Below are 21,481 nucleotides of genomic sequence, written 5' to 3' on the forward strand. Positions count from 1 at the left end.
GATCAGCCGATGCATCTGAAGATGCAATCCGGACCACTTGTCCAACAGATCCCACTGAAAGATCCTCGCATGGAACCTGCCGAAGGGAATGGCTTCGTATGACGCCACCATCTTTCCCAGGACTCGCGTGCAGTGATGCACCGATACCTGTTTTGGTTTTAGGAGGCCTCTGACCAGAGTCACGAGCTCCTGAGCCTTCTCCTCCGGGAGAAACACCTTTTTCTAGTTTGTGTCCAGAATCATGCCCAGGAAGGGCAGACGCGTCGTAGAAATCAGCTGCGACTTTGGAATATTCAGAATCCAGCCGTGCTGTTGCAACACTTCCTGAGAGAGTGCTACGCTGATCAGCAACCGCTCCCTGGACCTCGCCTTTATGAGGAGATCGTCCAAGTATGGGATAATCGTAACCCCTTGCTTCCGAAGGAGCACCATCATTTCCGCCATCACCTTGGTAAATATTCTCGGTGCCGTGGACAGGCCAAACGGCAACGTCTGGAATTGGTAATGACAGTCCTGTACCACAAACCTGAGGTACTCCTGATGAGGTGGATAAATGGGGACATGCAAGTACGCATCCTTGATGTCCAGAGACACCATAAAATCCCCCTCTTCCAGGCTTGCAATGACCGCTCTGAGCGATTCCATTTTGAACTTGAATCTTTTCAGATAAATGTTCAGGGATTTTAAATTCAATATGGGTCTGACCGAACCGGCCGGTTTCGGTACCACAAACATTGTGGAATAGTATCCTCTTCCTTGCTGAAGGAGGGGAACCTTCACCACCACCTGCTGGAGATATAACTTGTGAATTGCCGCTAACACTACTTCCCTTTCTATGGGGGAAGCTGGCAGGGCCGATTTGAGGTAACGGTGAGGGGGCATCACTTCGAATTCCAACTTGTATCCCCGAGACACAATCTGTATAGCCCAGGGATCCACCCGTGAGCGAACCCACTAGTGGCTGAAATTTCGGAGACGCGCCCCCACCGCTCCTGGCTCCTGTGGAGCCCCAGCGTCATGCGGTGGATTTAGTGGAAGCCGGGGAGGACTTCTGTTCCTGGGAACTAGCTGAATGGTGCAGCTTCTTTCCTCTACCCCTGCCTCTGGCCAGAAAGGATGCACCTCTGACCTTCTTGCTTCTCTGTGATCGAAAGAACTGCATTTGGTAATACGGTGCTTTCTTAGGCTGTGAGGGAATATATGGCAAAAAGTTTGACTTCCCAGCCAGTGCTGTGGAAACTAGGTCCGAGAGACCGTCCCCAAACAATTCCTCACCCTTGTAAGGTAACACCTCCATGTGCTTTTTGGAGTCGGCATCACCTGTCCATTGCCGAGTCCACAGGACCCTTCTGGCAGAAATTGACATTGCATTTATTCTAGAGCCCAGTAGGCAAATGTCCCTCTGGGCATCCCTCATATATAGGACAGCGTCTTTTATATGCCCCAGGGTCAGTAAAATGGTATCCTTGTCTAAGGTATCCATTTCCTCAGACAGATTATCTGTCCATGCTGCTACAGCACTACACATCCAGGCCGACGCAATAGCCGGCCTCAGTATAGTACCTGAGTGTGCATAAACAGACTTCAGGATACTTTCCTGCTTCCTATCTGCAGGATCCTTTAGGGCGGCCGTATGCTGTGACGGCAGGGCCACCCTTTTAGATAAGCGTGTCAGAGCTTTATCTACCCTAGGGGAGGATTCCCAGCGCATCCTGTCCGTTGGCGGGAAAGGGTACGCCATAAGTAACCTTTTGGAAATCAGCACTTTCTTATCGGGGGAATCCCATGCTGTTTCACATAATTCATTTAATTCATGGGAAGGGGGAAAAGTCACCTCTTGCTTTTTCTCCCCATACATATACACCCTTTTGTCAGGGACAGGGTTTTCCTCCGATATGTGCAATACATCCTTCATTGCTATAATCATGTATCGGATGGCTTTAGTCATTTTAGGCTGCAACTTTGCCTCATCGTCATCGACACTGGAGTCAGAATCCGTGTCGACATCTGTGTCAACCAACTGGGATAGTGGGCGCTTTTGAGACCCTGACGGCCTCTGAGCTGCAGAATCAGACACGGGTTGAGACCCTGACTGATTATCCAACCTTTCATGCAAGGAGCTTACGTTATCATTTAACACCTTCCACATATCCATCCAATCAGGTGTCGGCACCGTCGGCGGCGACACCACAGTCACTTGCACTTGTTCTGCCTCCACGTAACCGTCCTCGTCAAACATGTCGACACAAACGTACCGACACACCGCACACACACAGGGAATGCTCTAATTGAGGACAGGACCCCACAAGGCCTTTTGGGGAGACAGAGAGAGAGTATGCCAGCACACACCCCAGCGCTATATAACCCAGGGATTACACAGTAACTTAGTGTTTACCCAGTAGCTGCTGTTTATGATAATTTGCGCCTAAATTTATGTGCCCCCCCTCTCTTTTTACCCTTTTTCTACCTTGATACTGCAGGGGAGAGCCTGGGGAGCTTCCTCTCAGCGGAGCTGTGACGAGAAAATGGCGCTGGTTAGTGCTGAGGAAGAAGGCCCCGCCGCCTCAGCGGCGGGCTTCTGTCCCGGGTCTGTGTAATAAAATGGCGGGGGCTCGTACATATATATATACAGTGCCCAGCTGTATATATGTGTCCTTTTGCCAAGAGGTATCCTAATTGCTGCCCAGGGCGCCCCCCCCTGCGCCCTGCACCCTACAGTGACCGGAGTGTGTGGGTAGTGTGGGCGCAATGGCGCACAGCTGCAGTGCTGTGTGCTACCTCATGTGAAGACAGGAGTCTTCTGCCGCCGATTTCGATGTCTTCTTGCTTCTCCGGCTTCTGACTTCTGGCTCTGCGAGGGGGACGGCGGCGCGGCTCCGGGAACGGACGACAAGGTCAGGTCCTGTGTTCGATCCCTCTGGAGCTAATGGTGTCCAGTAGCCTAAGAAGCGCAACCTAGCCGCAGTTAGTAGGTTTGCTTCTCTCCCCTCAGTCCCACGTAGCAGAGAGTCTGTTGCCAGCAGAAGCTCTCTGACAATAAAAAACCTAACTAAAATACTTTCTTATTAGCAAGCTCAGGAGAGCTCACTAAAAGCACCCAGCTCTGGCCGGGCACAGATTCTAACTGAGGTCTGGAGGAGGGGCATAGAGGGAGGAGCCAGTGCACACCAGGTAGTACTAAATCTTTCTTTAGAGTGCCCAGTCTCCTGCGGAGCCCGTCTATTCCCCATGGTCCTTACGGAGTCCCCAGGATCCACTAGGACGTTAGAGAAATTAACTTAAAGTGATTTCTGGAGCGCAGAGCATTTTCTTTTATTTGTGTCTCCTTCTGAAATGAAACAGATCTTTGGGTATGCTCACCTGTGAATAAGCAGCACGGATGGTGTAGCGGTTAGCATTACTGTCTCACAGCACTTAGGTCATGGTTTCAATTCCCACCATGGCCTTAACTGTGTGGAGTTTGTATATTCTCCCCGTGCTTGCGTGGGTGCTGGTGCAAATTATATGTTAGCCCACAAGCCTGTGCACATTGCCCTGACTCCACCGTGGAACGTTTAGCTTACATGCAAAAGCTCGGCCACTGCCCAGTTACACCCAGTGGGGGTTGCAAGCACAGACGCGGGTGAGATGGTTACACATTTGTACAAGTGCCGTCACTGGATCCTCATTAATACATAGGCTCTGTCAGGAATTTTGGTTTAGCCTTTGTCAAAGTCAGAAAAATGTCTCAATGCACGTTGCCATATTTGCACCGCACACTGGTCCGTGCTGCGCATGCGTACGCTCTCCCGTGGAAGCGCATACCCGCAATAGCGTGCACTCGCACGCGCAGTATGCGCATTTACGGTAGAGTTTATGTGATCGTAGCGTGCGACTCATTAGTTACAAATGTTCACAATTAATGTAGTTTATAGATCATGATCCCTTTGATAGTTTCTGTAAGTTTGGTTAAAGTATAATGTCCCAGAGCTGAGGAATCCCTCTTTGCATCGTACGAAGGGTTTAACAGGAATCATACAGCAGTGTTTGGTACCCATCGGAAGAGTATTTGATTAGCAATATTCCGGTGTTGGTTTGGAGCGTATTAATCGCTCGTGCGAATAGTTATGGACATAAGAAGTTTATGTCCATTTCTATGATTTGCACATACTCAGGTATGCGGCGGGAAACCCAGTTTCCCACCCACCTGAGCTGTTGGAAATCGTCACAGCCCACCTGTATGAATCACCCTATGACCTTTTGTTATGATGCAGGGCCGAATTCCTTCGGCCAATGGACAATGGGATTGTAGGACCAGGAGATTGCATTGTGTGTGGAGCATAAATAGGCAGGCCGACCACATCCAGCTCTCACTCTCTCATCAACGGTTATCTGCTGATAATCGGGAGCTGGATATCGAGGCGCTGGCGATCATACCCTTTGTGCGTAAGTTCTCTCCATAATCATTGTCTTTCTGCGAGCCAATCTCTCTCTCTCTCTCTCTCTATCTCCCTCTCTCCTCTTTTTTCTCTTAAATACCTTATAGTATTATAGTATTGTATCGTATTGCATTTAGGTCAGTGTAGTATTGTCTTTTTGTATTTATTGTTTAGTTCTGTGGTTAGGAAGTCTCTGTTATATTGTAGTGTATCATATGTACTGTTATCCCCTTTTACAAGTATATTAGACATAATACAGTTAATAGGCCTTGGAAACCTAAACCAGTATCTGTGTATTTCCTATAGTGATAAGTGTTCATTTGAGCGTCGGTGACGCTCATGCAGCTTTGTAGATAGTCAGGTTCCACAAGGTTGCACTTACACCCTGTACTCACATTAAGGTATTCAGTGTATTTCATCGGTATAAGGTTTAACATAAAGGTATAGTGTTGTGAGCGTCTGCATCGCTGGTGACCTCCTCGTGGTCTCTAGCGTACGCTACGTTACAGCGAATCTTTCCCCTAGACATAACCAATAACGTGTCCTGTGATCACTGGGCCGTGAGCGAACGTGACGCTTGAGCGTCTCGCCTACGGCTGAGCGATCGTTACGCAAATAGCGTATCATTACGGTATTTCTTAAATAAACAGCGTACAGTGTTCTTAGCTTCATAAGGGTTGTTTATACGACAAGGAATTTAGCATTGTCAATTGGGGGCTCGTCCGGGATCTGAACCCGGGACCTCTCGCACTAGGTAGATCAGCAGACATTATCCCCCAGCAAAAGGGTGGGAGGTTATCTCGCAGTTGCTGACGGGATAAGCGTCTGCTTCGCTTAGGTAAAGAGTGCTGAAGGAATCCGGTAACCGGAAGTAAGAACAAAACGCTTGTGTCTTTTAAAACTGTTTATTTTTCTTTTGTCTTGCGTACGCATACATTTATCTGCATTTCTGTTTCATTTTCGTATATCACTATTCCTGTTTGCCAATTTTTTATAGTTGATAGAAAGTGCTAAAAAAGAGATTTGCTGTTATTTTAGAGGTAATAGTTAAAGTATAGAACAAACACACGGTTTGTCTGAGATACAAGGCAGTCAGTGTGGATTGCGGTAGATGATCAGGGATCACCTACATTGATAAATAAATATATTGTGTTACGGTGGATCCTTTGCATTGCGTACACGTGTCGCTAACAAAGACTAGCGTACGCAATCCAAAAGGCAGACGCACGCAGCGTTCACTACGCAACGTAGCGTCTGGTTACGCCCACGTAGCCCAAGTCACGAAAAGTTGAATTAGCGCAAAGCGATAATTAGCGCAAAGCGATAATTAGCGCAAAAGCGATAAGTAACGCACAGCGGTAAATAACGCAAATCTATTTTTTGGAAAATCTGAAATTTAGTTTAACAGATCCTGCTCCTAATTGGTAACACTTTTGGCCTGAAGACAATTTCTGCGCAGAAATAGATATAGAAACAAAGTGTACATGTGTTGAGTGAGTGTGTTTTGTATACAAAAGTTTATATAACTTTAAGGTGGAACCAAAAGGAAAGTCGGGTACTCGTCAAGGAACATACGTGTAAGTGACATATACGGTGGCCAGGGAGGCATCCCTGGTTAAATAATATTTGAGCATTAGAGTATAGCGGACCATAAGGTAACAAGACCAGGAGGTCATAAGGAACAAGACCAGGAGGTCGTAAGGTAAAAGGTCCGCTATAAAAGTCCAGTGGCACAACGCCTGGGGTGTTGGTGCAGAACCCATATAGGCCATAAGCTCTTGCTGAAGGAATCGCGGCCGGAAACATCGATTCCATTGGTCTTTCAGTACATGACAAATAGTGCTCGTGTACTGAACGATTGGACCACACGTAATTGTGTGCAGTAGTTAGTAATCTGACCTAAATACCATTAGAGTAAAGTGGTCACAAACGCTATTTGTACATTCTGACGTGATTTGTGTAATTTTTTATTTTTGGAAGGGAAGTTCGCTGGTCACTCAGGAACTATCTAACAACCCCAACTTTACTGGAAAGAGTAAGTGTCCTGCGGGTAACCCTCATATGTTCCAGTAAACTGAAGGTTCCATAGGGGCCCTGTATCGAGTACGCTGGCATCATAACGGTGTTTACAGGTCGTATTGGTCGAGGTGGGCGAGTGAGTGGGGTACTCGGTAAACCGCCACCGCCGGCCTACTGTGGAGTAATTTGGTTGTCTGTAAAGGCTTGCTGAAAACCTTGATACAGAAAATCCAAGGAGGACTAAGCAACACCTACAGACTATGGGGGCCAGTTGCTCAGGTAGGGGGCGATCAACCCTGGTTCAGGTTGATTCTGTGAACCGACCAGTTGGGTCGGCACGATATGTAATGTGTGAAAAATATGGAATTCACACCGAATCTTTATGTGATGAATGGGAGAGAATGACTGTACAAGACAGGGACAAGTTCCCAAGAATAGGTAGCTTCAGTCCAGAGGTGTTACAAAATTTAAGGAGGAGGATATGTCTCGTAAAATCAGCAAAGAGACGAATTCAGCATCATGATTATTTACAGTTATGGCACCAGGAAGGTGAGATACAGAGAGGTTTGGCTCTGGCGGCGGGATCTGGGGCAGTCAGGAAGTTGATTGCCACAGCTCCTCCCCCACCATACATTGCAGGAGAGAAGTTGATTGCGGAGAGAAACGCACTGGGTTGTAAAACACAAACTCTTAGTAACACTGTAAATGTTAATGATGTTAACCAAATAACTCATGCAAGTATTAACCCGTGCAAGATGTACCCTGTTTTGAACCTTCCTCAGGAGTGTGATCAAGAAGACGATTCAGCAACAATTTCAGCTCTCTCTCTTGCAGCCACCATAGCAGAGACCACAGTAGGCACAGCGACACCCACGAGATTAGTGAAAGCCCCTAGCGGAGGGATAGGTGAGGTCGTGTCAACGGGTAAGTACGGCACCATGCACTACACTGAAACAATTGTACCACAACAAGCTGTAGAATCTACACAGGAAGAGGCTGTTAGAATTGCTCCTGTAAGGGTAATAGCAGTTCCCAATGGAAAAACAGATGTGTCTGGAGCCACTCCCATAAGGAACATTGCCATGTACACTCCATTTTCCAGAATGGAATTAAGAACAATAGTGTCCGAATTTCCTGACCCCAGGAAGGATTTAGTTGCTAGCCAAAAATACATCAGGGATTTAGGTAACACGGTAGAACCCAACAACAAGGATTGGCAGATACTGCTAAGAGCTTGTTTACCTTCCAATGTTGATGCAACTCAGTTTTTAGCTGATTGTGCATTGGATAAAGATGTACCGCTTACAGACGTGTACAACAAGGATAATGTAAAAAGGATAAATTTACAGCTAAAAGAGTATTTCCCAGCCGTTGTTAAATGGAATAAAATATTTTCCATTAAGCAAAAGGAGTCCGAAACGGCAATAGAATATTTTCACCGGGCACTATTAGAAATGGCAAAGTACACTGGTATAGAAGACATTAAGACCAACCCAAACCATCGAGAAGTAGCAGTATCTGTACTGATGGATGGTTTGAAAGAAACATTAAAAGCTAGGGTACAGACCACGCAGCCATGTTGGCGAGGTCTGTCAGTGTCCACCTTGAGAGAGGCTGCTATTGATCACGACAGAAATATCACTAGGCACAGGGAGTCGCAAAGTGATAAGTTGATGTCCGTAAGTATACAAGCGCTGACCACAAGGCAGCCTGCGTATGTACCACCGAATCCTGTGGGTAAGGCAAGTGTAATAACATGTTTTTCTTGTAACAGACCGGGACATTTTGCACGAGACTGTAGAGTAAGAAATGTACAAAGATCTTTACAACCCCCTAGACAACAACACCACACACGACATTGGGAGCAGGGTCCACAGAGGCGGAGTTTTGAGCCACATACAGGGGAAACAAAAAGATATCCCCCAAACAGAGATTGGCATGCCTCTGGTAGTTCCCAGCTAACTCCCTCACAAGTAGTTGCTGCCAGCGGGATTCAGGGAGGTCAGCATACCCAATAGGGGTGTGGCCATACCTGTAATCTGCAACCAGTTAAATTGATTGCCAGTCTTGGAAGCGAACCAGAGATTGCAATCAATGTAGCCGGTAAAACTTTAAACTTTCTTGTAGACACAGGGGCGGCCAAGTCAGTGATCAATTCGACAGTGGGCATGAGAACCACTGGTAGGACAGTTCCAGCCATAGGAGTAACAGGAGTAGTCCAGCACTACCCTGTTAGCAAACCAGCCGAGATTACAATAGGGCCTTTGCATACCAAGCATTCCTTTTTGCTGGCTGCATCGGCACCGACCAATCTCCTGGGAAGAGACTTACTATGTAAAATGGGTTGCGTCATTTATTGTACTCCTGAAGGTGTATTCTTGGACATCCCTGAGAATCACGCTCAGGAAGTACGAGACATGTTAGACTCCCCATCAAAATTAATGTCACATTCCATTATGACAAATAGGAATCCATCCCAAGTAGAAGAGATGACATCTCAGATACCAGAGTCGCTTTGGACAAAAGATGGACAGGACACTGGATTAATGGCAAATGTAGCTCCAGTAGTTGTACAAGTAAAAGATGGTAGGATAGCTCCAAAAATCCCACAGTATCCTCTGAAGCCAGAGGTGGAGTTAGGAGTTTTCCCGGTAATAGAGCGCTTGCTACAACAGGGCATTCTAGTAAGAACGTCCAGCACAGCAAATAGTCCCATCTTCCCTGTTAAAAAGAGTGGGGGGAGGGGTTACAGGCTAGTGCAGGATCTAAGGGGGATTAACAAAATAGTAGAGAGTCAGTTCCCCGTAGTGCCTAATCCAGCTGTCATCCTAATGCAAATTCCTCCCACTGCCAAATTTTTCACTGTTATTGACCTCTGCTCCGCTTTCTTCTCGGTACCTCTGCACCCTGACAGCCAATATTTGTTTGCATTCACATACAGAGGAGTCCAATATACGTGGACTCGGTTACCCCAAGGTTTCATAGATAGTCCAAGTATATTTTCTCAGGCTTTGCATGATTGTTTACAGTCTTTCCAACCGGAAAGTGGATCAGTGTTGATACAGTACGTGGATGATCTACTGCTGTGTTCTGATTCATTGGAGGCATCCCTGAAGGATACGAAACAGCTCCTGTTTCATCTTTCAGACACAGGTCACAAGGTCTCCAAAGACAAGTTGCAATTATGCCAAGCTAAGGTAAAATACTTGGGACACTGTCTAACACAAGGACTGAGACACCTGACCGCTGATAGAATCCAAGCCATTAGAGACATGACACTGCCACAAACCCAGCAACAGATCAGGACGTTTTTAGGAATGTGTGGGTATTGCCGTAATTGGATCCCAGGGTTTTCCATATTAGCACTACCTTTGCAGGAAATGGTCTCCTCAAACAAACCTGATCGGATTTCGCATACAGACGAATCCGAAACAGCATTTGAGAGACTCAAACAGTGCCTAACGCAGGCACCAGCATTAGGTATGCCAGACTATGGGAAACCCTTTGAACTATACGGAACAGAAAGTGCTGGGTGCGCAGCAGGTGTACTAACACAAAAACACGGTGATGCCAGCAGGCCAATTGCATACTACAGCGCTCAGCTAGACACGGTAGCGCGATCCCTCCCCACATGCTTGCGTAGCGTTGCAGCGATAGCATTGCTAGTGACGAAAAGCGAAGATGTCGTGCTAGGCCACAACCTCACAATCCATACACCACATGCGGTATCGGCCTTATTGAATTCTGCCCAAACCAGACATGTCTCATCAGCAAGGTTTACGAGATGGGAATTGGCATTAATGGCCCCAGTAAACATCACCATAAGGAGATGCAGCGCATTAAACCCTGCAACATTTCTCCCAGGTGTGCCTGGACAGGCACAAAGGGTGGGAGGTGAGAGTGATGGGGAAGGAGGATTTAATGCAAAGGAAGATACACATGATTGTATGGAATATTTGACCCAAAATTTTTCCGCAAGGCCTGACATCAGTGACAATCCACTAGAAGATGCAGAACTCACGTTCTACACGGACGGTAGTTGTCACAGACAGTCAGACTCGGGAGACTTGTGTACTGGATACGCAGTCGTAGATGACCAAGACACCATAGAAGCGGAACCGCTAGGCCCACCTCACTCAGCCCAGGTTGCTGAACTGGTCGCCCTAACCAGAGCATGTGAATTGGCTAAGGGTAAGTCTGCCAATATCTACACCGATTCTAGATACGCGTTCGGGGTAGTCCATGATTTCGGAGCGCTATGGCGTCTCAGAAATTTCATGACGGCAGCTGGTACACCGATAGCGCATGCAGCTCACATAAAAAGGCTTCTAACAGCGATACAGGAACCCGACAGAGTGGCTGTTATCAAATGTAAAGCACATACATATAGTCAAGACCCAGTATCCCTTGGTAACAGCCGAGCAGACGAAGCTGCAAAGCTTGCAGCTGCTACCCCCATACGGACAGACACCACACAACTGATGGTATTTAATACCATCAACACACAAAAGTTGTGTGAAATGCAGAATTTGTGTTCCACTCAGGAGAAGGCAGTCTGGAAGGCAAAGGGATATGGCCAGGAGTCCTCAGGGCTCTGGACGGATGGACATGGTAAACCAGTGGCCCCCAGGGCATACCTTCCGTGTCTGGCTGAAGCAGCTCACGGGCTGACTCATCTAGGCAAGGAGGGGATGTGCAAATTGGTAAGAGCATACTGGTGCGCCCCAGGATTCTCCTCTCATGCTAGTAAAAGAGCAATGTCATGCCTTACCTGTCTGAGAAAGAATATTGGAAAGGCAATACCTACAGAACCCTCCCATATCCCACCTGCCGGCGGCCCTTTCCAAGTAATACAAATTGACTTCATTCAATTACCCCCATGTAGAAATTTGAAATATGTACTTGTTTGTATAGATGTTTTCTCGAATTGGGTCGAAGCTTTTCCAACAGCTACAAATACCGCTATGTTTACAGCTAAGAAAATTGTGCAGGAATTTGTATGTAGATATGGTATCCCTAGAATCATTGAAAGTGATAGGGGTACCCATTTTACAGGTGATGTCTTTCAAGGAATGTGTAAGTTGATGGGAATTGATAGTAAGCTGCACACTCCGTACCGTCCACAGGCGAGTGCGAAGGTCGAAAGAGTGAACAGCACTATTAAAAATAAATTGAGTAAAGTAATGGCAGAGACAGGATTGACGTGGCCAGAAGCTTTACCCATTGTTTTGTATAGTATCAGAACCACTCCCAGGTCCCCTCTTAATCTGTCTCCTTTTGAAATTCTGTTTGGTCGACAACCGCATGTCATAATTAACCCTCAGGATGATTTGAAATGTAACAATTAAGTAACTGTAAAGTACTTAATTAATATGAGTAAGCAGTTGAGGAATCAAAATGATAATCTGAAGTTGGTGATTCCTGATTTACCAGATAGTAATTGTCATGACATTGAACCTGGGGATTATGTAATGATACGAAATTTTCTACGCTCAGGTTGTCTTATTGATAGATGGGAAGGACCATACCAGGTCTTATTGACTAGCACCACAGCATTGAAGGTTGCTGAGAGAGAGACTTGGGTCCATTCATCCCACTGCAAGAAGGTTGCTGATCCAGAGAAGTCCCGTGATAAGGAACAGACGGTAGAGGTTGTATCACTAGAGTGTCTGTTCCAGGAGGACTGAGGCGGCACCTGAGCCTTGAAGACCGAAAGCAGCTGTCGACTCCCCTCTCCCTTTTATTGTTTTCTCCACTTCCCATCCCCTCTCCTTTAAAATTTCTTTTTCCCCCTTCTCATTCTTCTCTATTTCCTCCTCAAAGATGGACTTGCCCCAAGAGACTGTGATCCGGATTTTGATGTTAACCATGATGTTGACCAGAGCAGTCTGTTCCGGCGAGAGTACCATAGAGGTCGAAAGAGGTTCTGGAATGGGTTCCGATTATGATGATGGAGGCGTAGTTTTCCAAGATCAACCAAGCCAACAAACAAAGGCGAGTATCAGAAAACGATCCGATAGAAGAAATTGTGATGGATTGTTAGCTGAGGAAAATTGTATCTGTAGGCTCTGTGATAATCTGGTTGAAGATGGATGCATAAAGAAATGCCAATCTAGTTTTAATATCCATATAGACCGGCATCCATTGAGTGACTATCACACCTTAGTGGGTAACGTGTTAAACCAAACAGATTGTTGGGTATGCTCTCAAGTACCTCAGGGTCACAGTAAATCAGGGCTAGTACCATTTCCTTTAACGTTAGGGGAGGTACTTGAGCTAAGTGGTGGGAGACCGGTGGACCGGAGGTTTAACATCTCCAGCCCTCCTAGTTTGAAGCTCCACCAATACCATGTGGATAGGTCCCTCATATGTTTTAACATCTCCAATCCCAGAAAACCGGGAAATTGGGAAGTGTCATGAAGCAACCTTACCATGACCTTTTCACACAGAGCAGATAGAATGCCTACAGATACAGAGCTCGTACGCCACATAGCCAGTAGAGGAAAATCTTTCCGGTATCGATATACCTTAGGAAATAGGATTACTAAAGTTGGAGAGGTATCACCAGGATACTGTGCACATATCGTACAAACCGATACGTGCATTAGGCAGATGGAAGAATTAGGGTCAGGAGATTTCACCTGGAAGGTTTGTAACATGGTCATGTCCTTCTCCGTCCCCTATGTTCTCCCCGATGATGCATATTTCATATGTGGGAGAAAGGCGTACAAGTGGCTTGCCCCAAACTCTGAAGGATTGTGTTATATTGGAAAAGTATTGCCTGAAGTAATGACTGTTACACATGACAAAATGAAGGACATACACCGTGGTGCCCAAACTCCTTATACTCACACTCACTACGAGCACCTTGTTAAAAGACAACTGTCAGAAAGGTTAGAGCATCCGGCCTCTGATCTTATCCATGAATCCACCGGGATTCAGGTTCTGGTAGCGTTAGATTTCACTCGCACCGCTCGAGGTGTGATGAATTATAGATACATTTCCGCACTCGCCAATTTGTTAGATAATATCACTGAAATGTATGATGACACGTTTAGATACACTGGAAGAGAACTTCAAGCTTACAAAACAGAACTAGTTCAGCATAGGATGGTTCTTAATTATCTTACAGCAGTAACAGGCGGATATTGTGTTACATTGGCAACACAGTACGGCATAAAGTGTTGCACGTATATCACAAATAGCACCGAGGATCCGATAGAGGTCATAGACCAAAAGATGGACGATATTCTGCAATTAAAGTGGGAATTTCGTCGAAAACACAATCTCACCCTTGCTGCTGTAGGTAATGAGCTGACTGGTTGGGTGTCATGGTTGAACCCGCGAAATTGGTTCTCCGGTTTAGGAGACTGGGCTCAAGGAGTCATAATGGATGTTGGAAAGTTTCTCCTATGTATTTTGGGTGTCGTTATATCGTTTGGATTGATATTTAGATGCGGGCAGGCTTTAATAAGGTGCAAACAAAGTACAAAAGTGATGAGCTTGAGGAGTGAGGAAACTGTAATTAACCTGGATTTGATTTATGACCCAATGCTAGAAACCATGACGTAATGATGTAATGAGTATACGGTCCGTCTTTCACCCATTTCTATGTTTTCCTCCGAGGTACAAAGACCCACGTAGACGAAGGATTTGATGAGCCAAGGGGCCGACAACGGAAAGATGGAAAGAAGAAGAGCAGACGACCTGATAAACAAGATTTTGATGGACAATGCCATGGGTACCCCAGTTTCCCTAGGAACCTTAAAATCACGATAGCCCAACATTTTTTGTAAATCCATGGACGTTGTATGCTTTACTCACGATTTATGAGCAAAAGCACAAAGAAGAAGACTCCAATCAACTGACACCAATCAAGACCTCAATCGACGAATGTACATTTCCCTGACATAGAATATTATTGCATTTTTCGTAAGTGTTCTTTATCTTCATCTCTACAACCCTCAGGTAACGACACACATAGACGATAGGGAATACAGGCACAGATATCAGCAACCACATACCTCCCCCATTCATGTATCATCAACTAAAATGTGCATCCCCATTTTGTTACAACTGAAAGCCGAAATGAGCTCGGTAAAGTTTGACAGCCCATCCACAGACCTGTACCACAGGATAAGAAGGAATTCAAATGTATACTTCGCAATACCTCGAAGCTTGATTTACCACACGTACGGCACGATGATACATGACCCTCCAAACATGGACTCATACACACATGCTTCTAATTTCTCACTAGGTCATACCCTCTTCACACCTACTCCATTCTTCTTCCTTTCCCCACCATGGAAATCAATTAACCCCTGACTTACATTTTTCTCCTTAAATATTTTGTGGCAGTTATTATTGACTGCCAAAGGGTGGACTGTCAAAGTCAGAAAAATGTCTCAATGCACGTTGCCATATTTGCACCGCACACTGGTCCGTGCTGCGCATGCGTACGCTCTCCCGTGGAAGCGCATACCCGCAATAGCGTGCACTCGCACGCGCAGTATGCGCATTTACGGTAGAGTTTATGTGATCGTAGCGTGCGACTCATTAGTTACAAATGTTCACAATTAATGTAGTTTATAGATCATGATCCCTTTGATAGTTTCTGTAAGTTTGGTTAAAGTATAATGTCCCAGAGCTGAGGAATCCCTCTTTGCATCGTACGAAGGGTTTAACAGGAATCATACAGCAGTGTTTGGTACCCATCGGAAGAGTATTTGATTAGCAATATTCCGGTGTTGGTTTGGAGCGTATTAATCGCTCGTGCGAATAGTTATGGACATAAGAAGTTTATGTCCATTTCTATGATTTGCACATACTCAGGTATGCGGCGGGAAACCCAGTTTCCCACCCACCTGAGCTGTTGGAAATCGTCACAGCCCACCTGTATGAATCACCCTATGACCTTTTGTTATGATGCAGGGCCGAATTCCTTCGGCCAATGGACAATGGGATTGTAGGACCAGGAGATTGCATTGTGTGTGGAGCATAAATAGGCAGGCCGACCACATCCAGCTCTCACTCTCTCATCAACGGTTATCTGCTGATAATCGGGAGCTGGATATCGAGGCGCTGGCGATCATACCCTTTGTGCGTAAGTTCTCTCCATAATCATTGTCTTTCTGCGAGCCAATCTCTCTCTCTCTCTCTCTCTATCTCCCTCTCTCCTCTTTTTTCTCTTAAATACCTTATAGTATTATAGTATTGTATCGTATTGCATTTAGGTCAGTGTAGTATTGTCTTTTTGTATTTATTGTTTAGTTCTGTGGTTAGGAAGTCTCTGTTATATTGTAGTGTATCATATGTACTGTTATCCCCTTTTACAAGTATATTAGACATAATACAGTTAATAGGCCTTGGAAACCTAAACCAGTATCTGTGTATTTCCTATAGTGATAAGTGTTCATTTGAGCGTCGGTGACGCTCATGCAGCTTTGTAGATAGTCAGGTTCCACAAGGTTGCACTTACACCCTGTACTCACATTAAGGTATTCAGTGTATTTCATCGGTATAAGGTTTAACATAAAGGTATAGTGTTGTGAGCGTCTGCATCGCTGGTGACCTCCTCGTGGTCTCTAGCGTACGCTACGTTACAGCGAATCTTTCCCCTAGACATAACCAATAACGTGTCCTGTGATCACTGGGCCGTGAGCGAACGTGACGCTTGAGCGTCTCGCCTACGGCTGAGCGATCGTTACGCAAATAGCGTATCATTACGGTATTTCTTAAATAAACAGCGTACAGTGTTCTTAGCTTCATAAGGGTTGTTTATACGACAAGGAATTTAGCATTGTCACCTTCAAACTTCTGACCTTCACTAGGGCAGCACGGATGGTGTAATGGTCAGCATTACTGCCTCCCAGCACTGAGGTCATGGGTCCGATTCCTACCATGGCCCTAACTGTGTGGAGTTTGTATATTCTCCCCGTACTTGCGTGGGTTTCCTCCGGGTACTTCGGTTTCCTCCCACACAAAAATATACTGGTAGGTTAATTGGCTCCCAACAAAATTAACCCTAGTGAATGTGTGTGTACATGTGATAGGGAATATAGACTGTAAACTCCACTGGGGCAGGGACTGATGTGAATGGGCAAATATTCTCTGTAAAGCGCTGCGGAATATGTGTGCGCTATATAAATAACTGGTAATAAATAAATAGGTATAGACATCTCAGTGCCTGCATATGGATGTATAATTATAATAATTACAGCAGCTTACCATCTGTTTCTGGATGAAACGTCACAAGGCTGAAGTTGTATTTATCTCTCTGGCTGTCGTACATAGATGTGCGCAAACTGTATGTGTAAATAAAATATACTTCGTTTGATAGGTCACACAACGGGACGGTGATATTTCCACATGTGGCAATTTTTTTCCATTCTGTGTTGAAAAGATTACTTTAATATAAAAACAAAAATATCGTTAGCACCTCATCCACATTCCTTTTATTTACATACGTAAGAGACGCGCTAGTTCATTCATTTGTTACTATTAACTCACGGCAACAAAATATTATTTTCTCTATGGTCTGTAATTATCCCCTCAACTGCATTTACACCATGGCAGACTGAAGAGGACCTTATCTCTGCGCCTTTTTACTTCCACGCGTACATGGGGTGACGGTAGACTGCGGAGATGACCACGAGCCCGGAGCCAGGGAGTTTAGAGAGAGGACCCGGAACTGATATGAATAGACAATCAGCTTTGTATGTATTAAACAGAAACCTGCTGATCAAATACATTTGAAGCGTTCCTCATTCTATTCTGACCGGCTGGGAGTACTCCAATAAAAATAAAAAGAGTTTGAATAAAAATGTTTTTTAAAAATCAAGCAACCGTCAGCTGCAACATCACAACTGGCAGCAGTCCCATACTAGGTGCCAATTCTCCGCCAGCGTATGGCTTCCAATGTGACCAATTACATGTCCGAGTTCACAACCAGTGCAGCGACACGCCCACAACAGGCCCATAAACCAGGCCGTCTCTGAATGGCCGCCTTCCAGTCACCACCCAACACAGGACCAATACGTTTCTGATACCAGGCGTCTTAATCGCAACTGCGCCTATCTGTGTACGCTCCGTGGGAAGCATGCCACCACGTATGAGCTTTTAGGGATCGCTGCAAGAGCAGTGGCAGATAGAACGCTTAACTCCATGATCATCAGCACTGCGTGCCAGTCCGGCCCTACGTATTACAATGAATAGCAGAAATAGGGGGACACATGTAAATAGATTCATTCTAGGATTGCACCAATTTATTGATAAAAAATCCTTGTATAATCACTAGTGTATTGTTATCTAAGCTGGGCGTTATATTTAGAACCATACATTTTTTTATTTAAAAACACTTATAAAAATTATGATTGGTGGCAAAAAAAACAAACAAAAAATAACAATGATAATAATAATAGGATTTTGATAACCTACCGGTAAATCCTTTTCTCCTAGTCCGTAGAGGATGCTGGGGACGACATCAAGACCATGGGCTATAGACGGGATCCGCAGGAGACATGGGCACTCTAAGTACTCTTCATTGGGTGTGAACTGGCTCCTCCCTCGATGTCCCTCCTCCAGACCTCAGTTGTAGGAACTGTGCCCAGGGAGACTGACATTTCGAGGAAAGGAATTACTTAACTAGTGGTGAGATATCTACCAACTCACACCCTCAACCATGCCGCACACATGGCATTCAACATAACACACGCCAACAGGCATGAACTAATTGCAGCATGCTGAAACCAAGATAACACAACTTGTGTAACTGTAATAACTAAACTGCAGGTAAAGTACGCACTGGGACGGGTGCCCAGCATCCTCTACGGACTAGGAGAAAAGGATTTACCGGTAGGCTATTAAAATCCTATTTTCTCATACGTCCTAGAGGATGCTGGGGACGACATCAAGACCACGGGGTCTATACCAAAGCTCCAGTACAGGCGGGAGAGTGCGGATGACCCTGCAGCACCGATTGATCAAACTTTAGGTCCTCATCGGCCAAGGTGTCAAACTTGTAGAATTTTGCAAATGTGTTTGACCCTGACCAAGTAGCTGCTCTGCAAAGTTGTAATGCCGAGACCCCCCGGGCAGCCGCCCAGGAGGAGCCCACCTTCCTAGTAGAATGGGCCTTCACCGACATCGGTAACGGCAATCCAGCCGTAGAATGAGCTTGCTGAATCGTACCTCTGATCCAGCGCGCAATAGTCTGCTTGGAAGCAGAATACCCAATCTTGTTGGGAGCATACAGGACAAACAAAACCTCTGTTTTCCGTATTCGAGCTGTTCTAGCGACATAAATCTTCAAAGCTCTAACCACATCTAGAGCCTTTGACTCAGCGAACGTGTCAGTAGCAACTGGCACCACAATAGGTTGGTTTATGTGGAAAGAGGAAACCACCTTTGGAAGCAAATGTTGACGAGTTCTCAACTCTGCCCTATCTTCATGGAAGATCAGGTAAGGGCTCTTGTGGGACAAGAGCCTTGCGGATGCCAACGCCAAAAGCATCACCACTTTCCAAGTGAGAAACTTCAACTCTATTTCTTGTAGAGGCTCAAACCAACCCGATTAAAGGAACTGCAACACCACATTAAGGTCCCATGGTGCCACTGGAGGCACAAATGGAGGCTGGATGTGCAGAACCCCTTTCACGAACGTCTGAACTTCTGGAAAGTAGGCCAATTGTGTTTGAAAGAAAACTTATAAGGCCGAAATCTGGACCTTGATTGACCCCAATCTAAGGCCCGCATCCACACCAGCCTGCAGAAAATGGAGAAAACGTCCCAACTCAAACTCTTCCGTAGGAGCCTTCTTGGATTCACACCAAGACACATATTTTCTCCAAATACGGTGGTAATGTTTAGACGTTACTCCTTTCCTGGCCTGAATAAGAGTGGGGATGACTTCCTTGGGAATACCCTTTCGGGCTAGGATCCGACGCTCAACAGCCATGCCATCAAACGTAGCCACGGTAAGTCTTGATACACACACGGCCCCTGCTGTAGTAGGTCCTCTCGAGTAGGAAGAGGCCGAGGATCTTCTATGAGCAACTCCTGAAGATCTGGATACCAAGCCCTCCTTGGCCAGTCTGGGGCAATGAAGATTGCTCAACCTCTTGTTCTTATTATTATTTTGAGAACTTTTGGCCATTGCTTGAGGGTCTCTCGACCTGGAACAATATCTCTGAAGCTTCTTGTTTAGACGAGATGCCATCATGTCTACTTGAGGAACTCCTCAAAGACTCGTCACCTCTGCAAAGACTTCTTGGTGGAGGCCCCACTCTCCTGGATGGAGATCGTGTCTGCCTCGGAGACTTGCATCCGTGGTTATTAGGACCCAGTCGTGAATCCCAAACCTGCGTCCCTCTAGTAGGTGAGAACTGTGTAGCCACCACAGGAGCGAAATCCTGGCTTTGGGGGACAGGATTATTTTCAGGTGTATGTGTAGGTGGCATCCGGACCACTTGTCCAACAGGTCCCACTGGAATACTCTGGCATGAAATCGGCCAAACTGTATGGCCTCGTAGGCCGCTACCATTTTCCCCAACAACCGAATACATTGATGGATCAACACGCTTGTTGGTTTCAATATTTGTTTGACCATTCTCTGGATTTCCAGAGCCTTTTCCACTGGAAGAAATACTCTCTGTACTTCTGTCTCCAGAATCATCCCTAAAAAGGACAATCTTGTCGTCGGTTCAAACTGTGACTTTGGAAAATTCATGATCCAACCGTGTTGTTGGAGTATTGACAGGGAGAGTGCGATGTTCTGCACCAACTGTTCCCTGGATCTCGCTTTTATCAGGAGATTGTCCAGATAAGGAATTATATTGACTCCTTTTTAACGAAGGAGGACCATCATCTCCGCCATCACCTTGGTGAATACCCTCGGTGCCGTGGAGAGTCCGAACGGCAACGTCTGAAACTGGTAATGGCAATCCTGTACTGCGAATCTCAGATAATCTTGGTGAGGAGGATAAATGGGAACATGCAAGTAAGCATCTTTTATGTCTACTGACACCATGAAGTCCCCCTCTTCCAGACTGGAAATCACTACACTCAGGGATTCCATGAGTGTAGTGATTTGAACCTTTTCAGGTAGAGATTCAGATTTTCAGGTTTAAAAGCAGGCTGACCGAGCCGTCCGGCTTCGGAACTACGAAGAGGTTTGAATAAAAAAACCTTCTCCTTACTGTGCCAAGGGTACCAGGACAATGACCTGATCCTGACATAATTTTTGAACTGCCATTGTTACTGCCTTTCTTCCCGGAAGAGAAGCTGGCAAGGTCGATTTGAAAAATCGGCATGGGGGGACGTCTTGAAACTTTAGTTTGTACCCATGGGACACTATTTATAAGACCCATTGGTCCAGGCCAGATTGAATCCAGATTTGGCTGAAAAGTTTCAGACGTGCTCCCACCCGAGCGGACTCCCGCAAGGGAGCCCCAGCGTTATGCTGCAGATTTGGCAGAAGCAGGGGTAGACTTCTGCTCCTGCGATCCGGGAGATGCTGCGGATTTCTTTCCTTTTCCCCTTCCCCTACCTGCAAAAAAAGGGGAGACCTTTGGCTTTTTGTATTTGTTGGGCCGAAAGGACTGTATGTGAGAGTGATATTTTATTTTGGAATCTACATCAGCATTCCACTGGCGAATCCACAACGCCCTCCAAGCCGATACTGCCATGGTAGCGGTTCTTGATCCCAAGAAACCAATATATTTCATGGATTCTAGTACGTACGCAGCAGCGTCTTTGATATGACCTAACGCTAGGAGTATCTCGTCTCCATCTATTGTATCAATGTCTAATGACAAGTTTTCTGATCACTTTTCAATAGCACTACTCACCCACTCACAGACATCAATAAATCACCTCACTCACTTGCGGTCTGTCGGCTCCTAAAGTGAAGCCATTCCAGACGCAGGGAGAAACACCTTTTCTCTTTTATGACAGGGCCCTGTCTAAAATGCGGGGTGACTCCCACCTTTTTTGGAAAAAGGTAAGCTGCCTGAATTCCTTTTGGGAATCTGAAATTTCTTTTC

General features: G+C 45.8%; 1 protein-coding gene across 2 annotated transcripts in view; it reads right to left on the reverse strand.

Moving 5' to 3' along the window:
* LOC135050208 (interferon alpha/beta receptor 1-like) overlaps positions 1-21,481 on the reverse strand; it is a 224,946-nt gene that overhangs the window by 63,021 nt on the left and 140,444 nt on the right. For both annotated transcript variants that reach the window (XM_063956463.1, XM_063956464.1), the window contains one exon: positions 16,668-16,846. In XM_063956463.1, the coding sequence (XP_063812533.1) occupies positions 16,668-16,846 (179 nt within the window). The remainder of the gene's footprint in view (positions 1-16,667; positions 16,847-21,481) is intronic.

This window comes from Pseudophryne corroboree, chromosome 2, assembly GCF_028390025.1.
Source record: "Pseudophryne corroboree isolate aPseCor3 chromosome 2, aPseCor3.hap2, whole genome shotgun sequence".
In the NCBI taxonomy this organism is placed as follows: Eukaryota; Metazoa; Chordata; class Amphibia; order Anura; family Myobatrachidae; genus Pseudophryne; species Pseudophryne corroboree.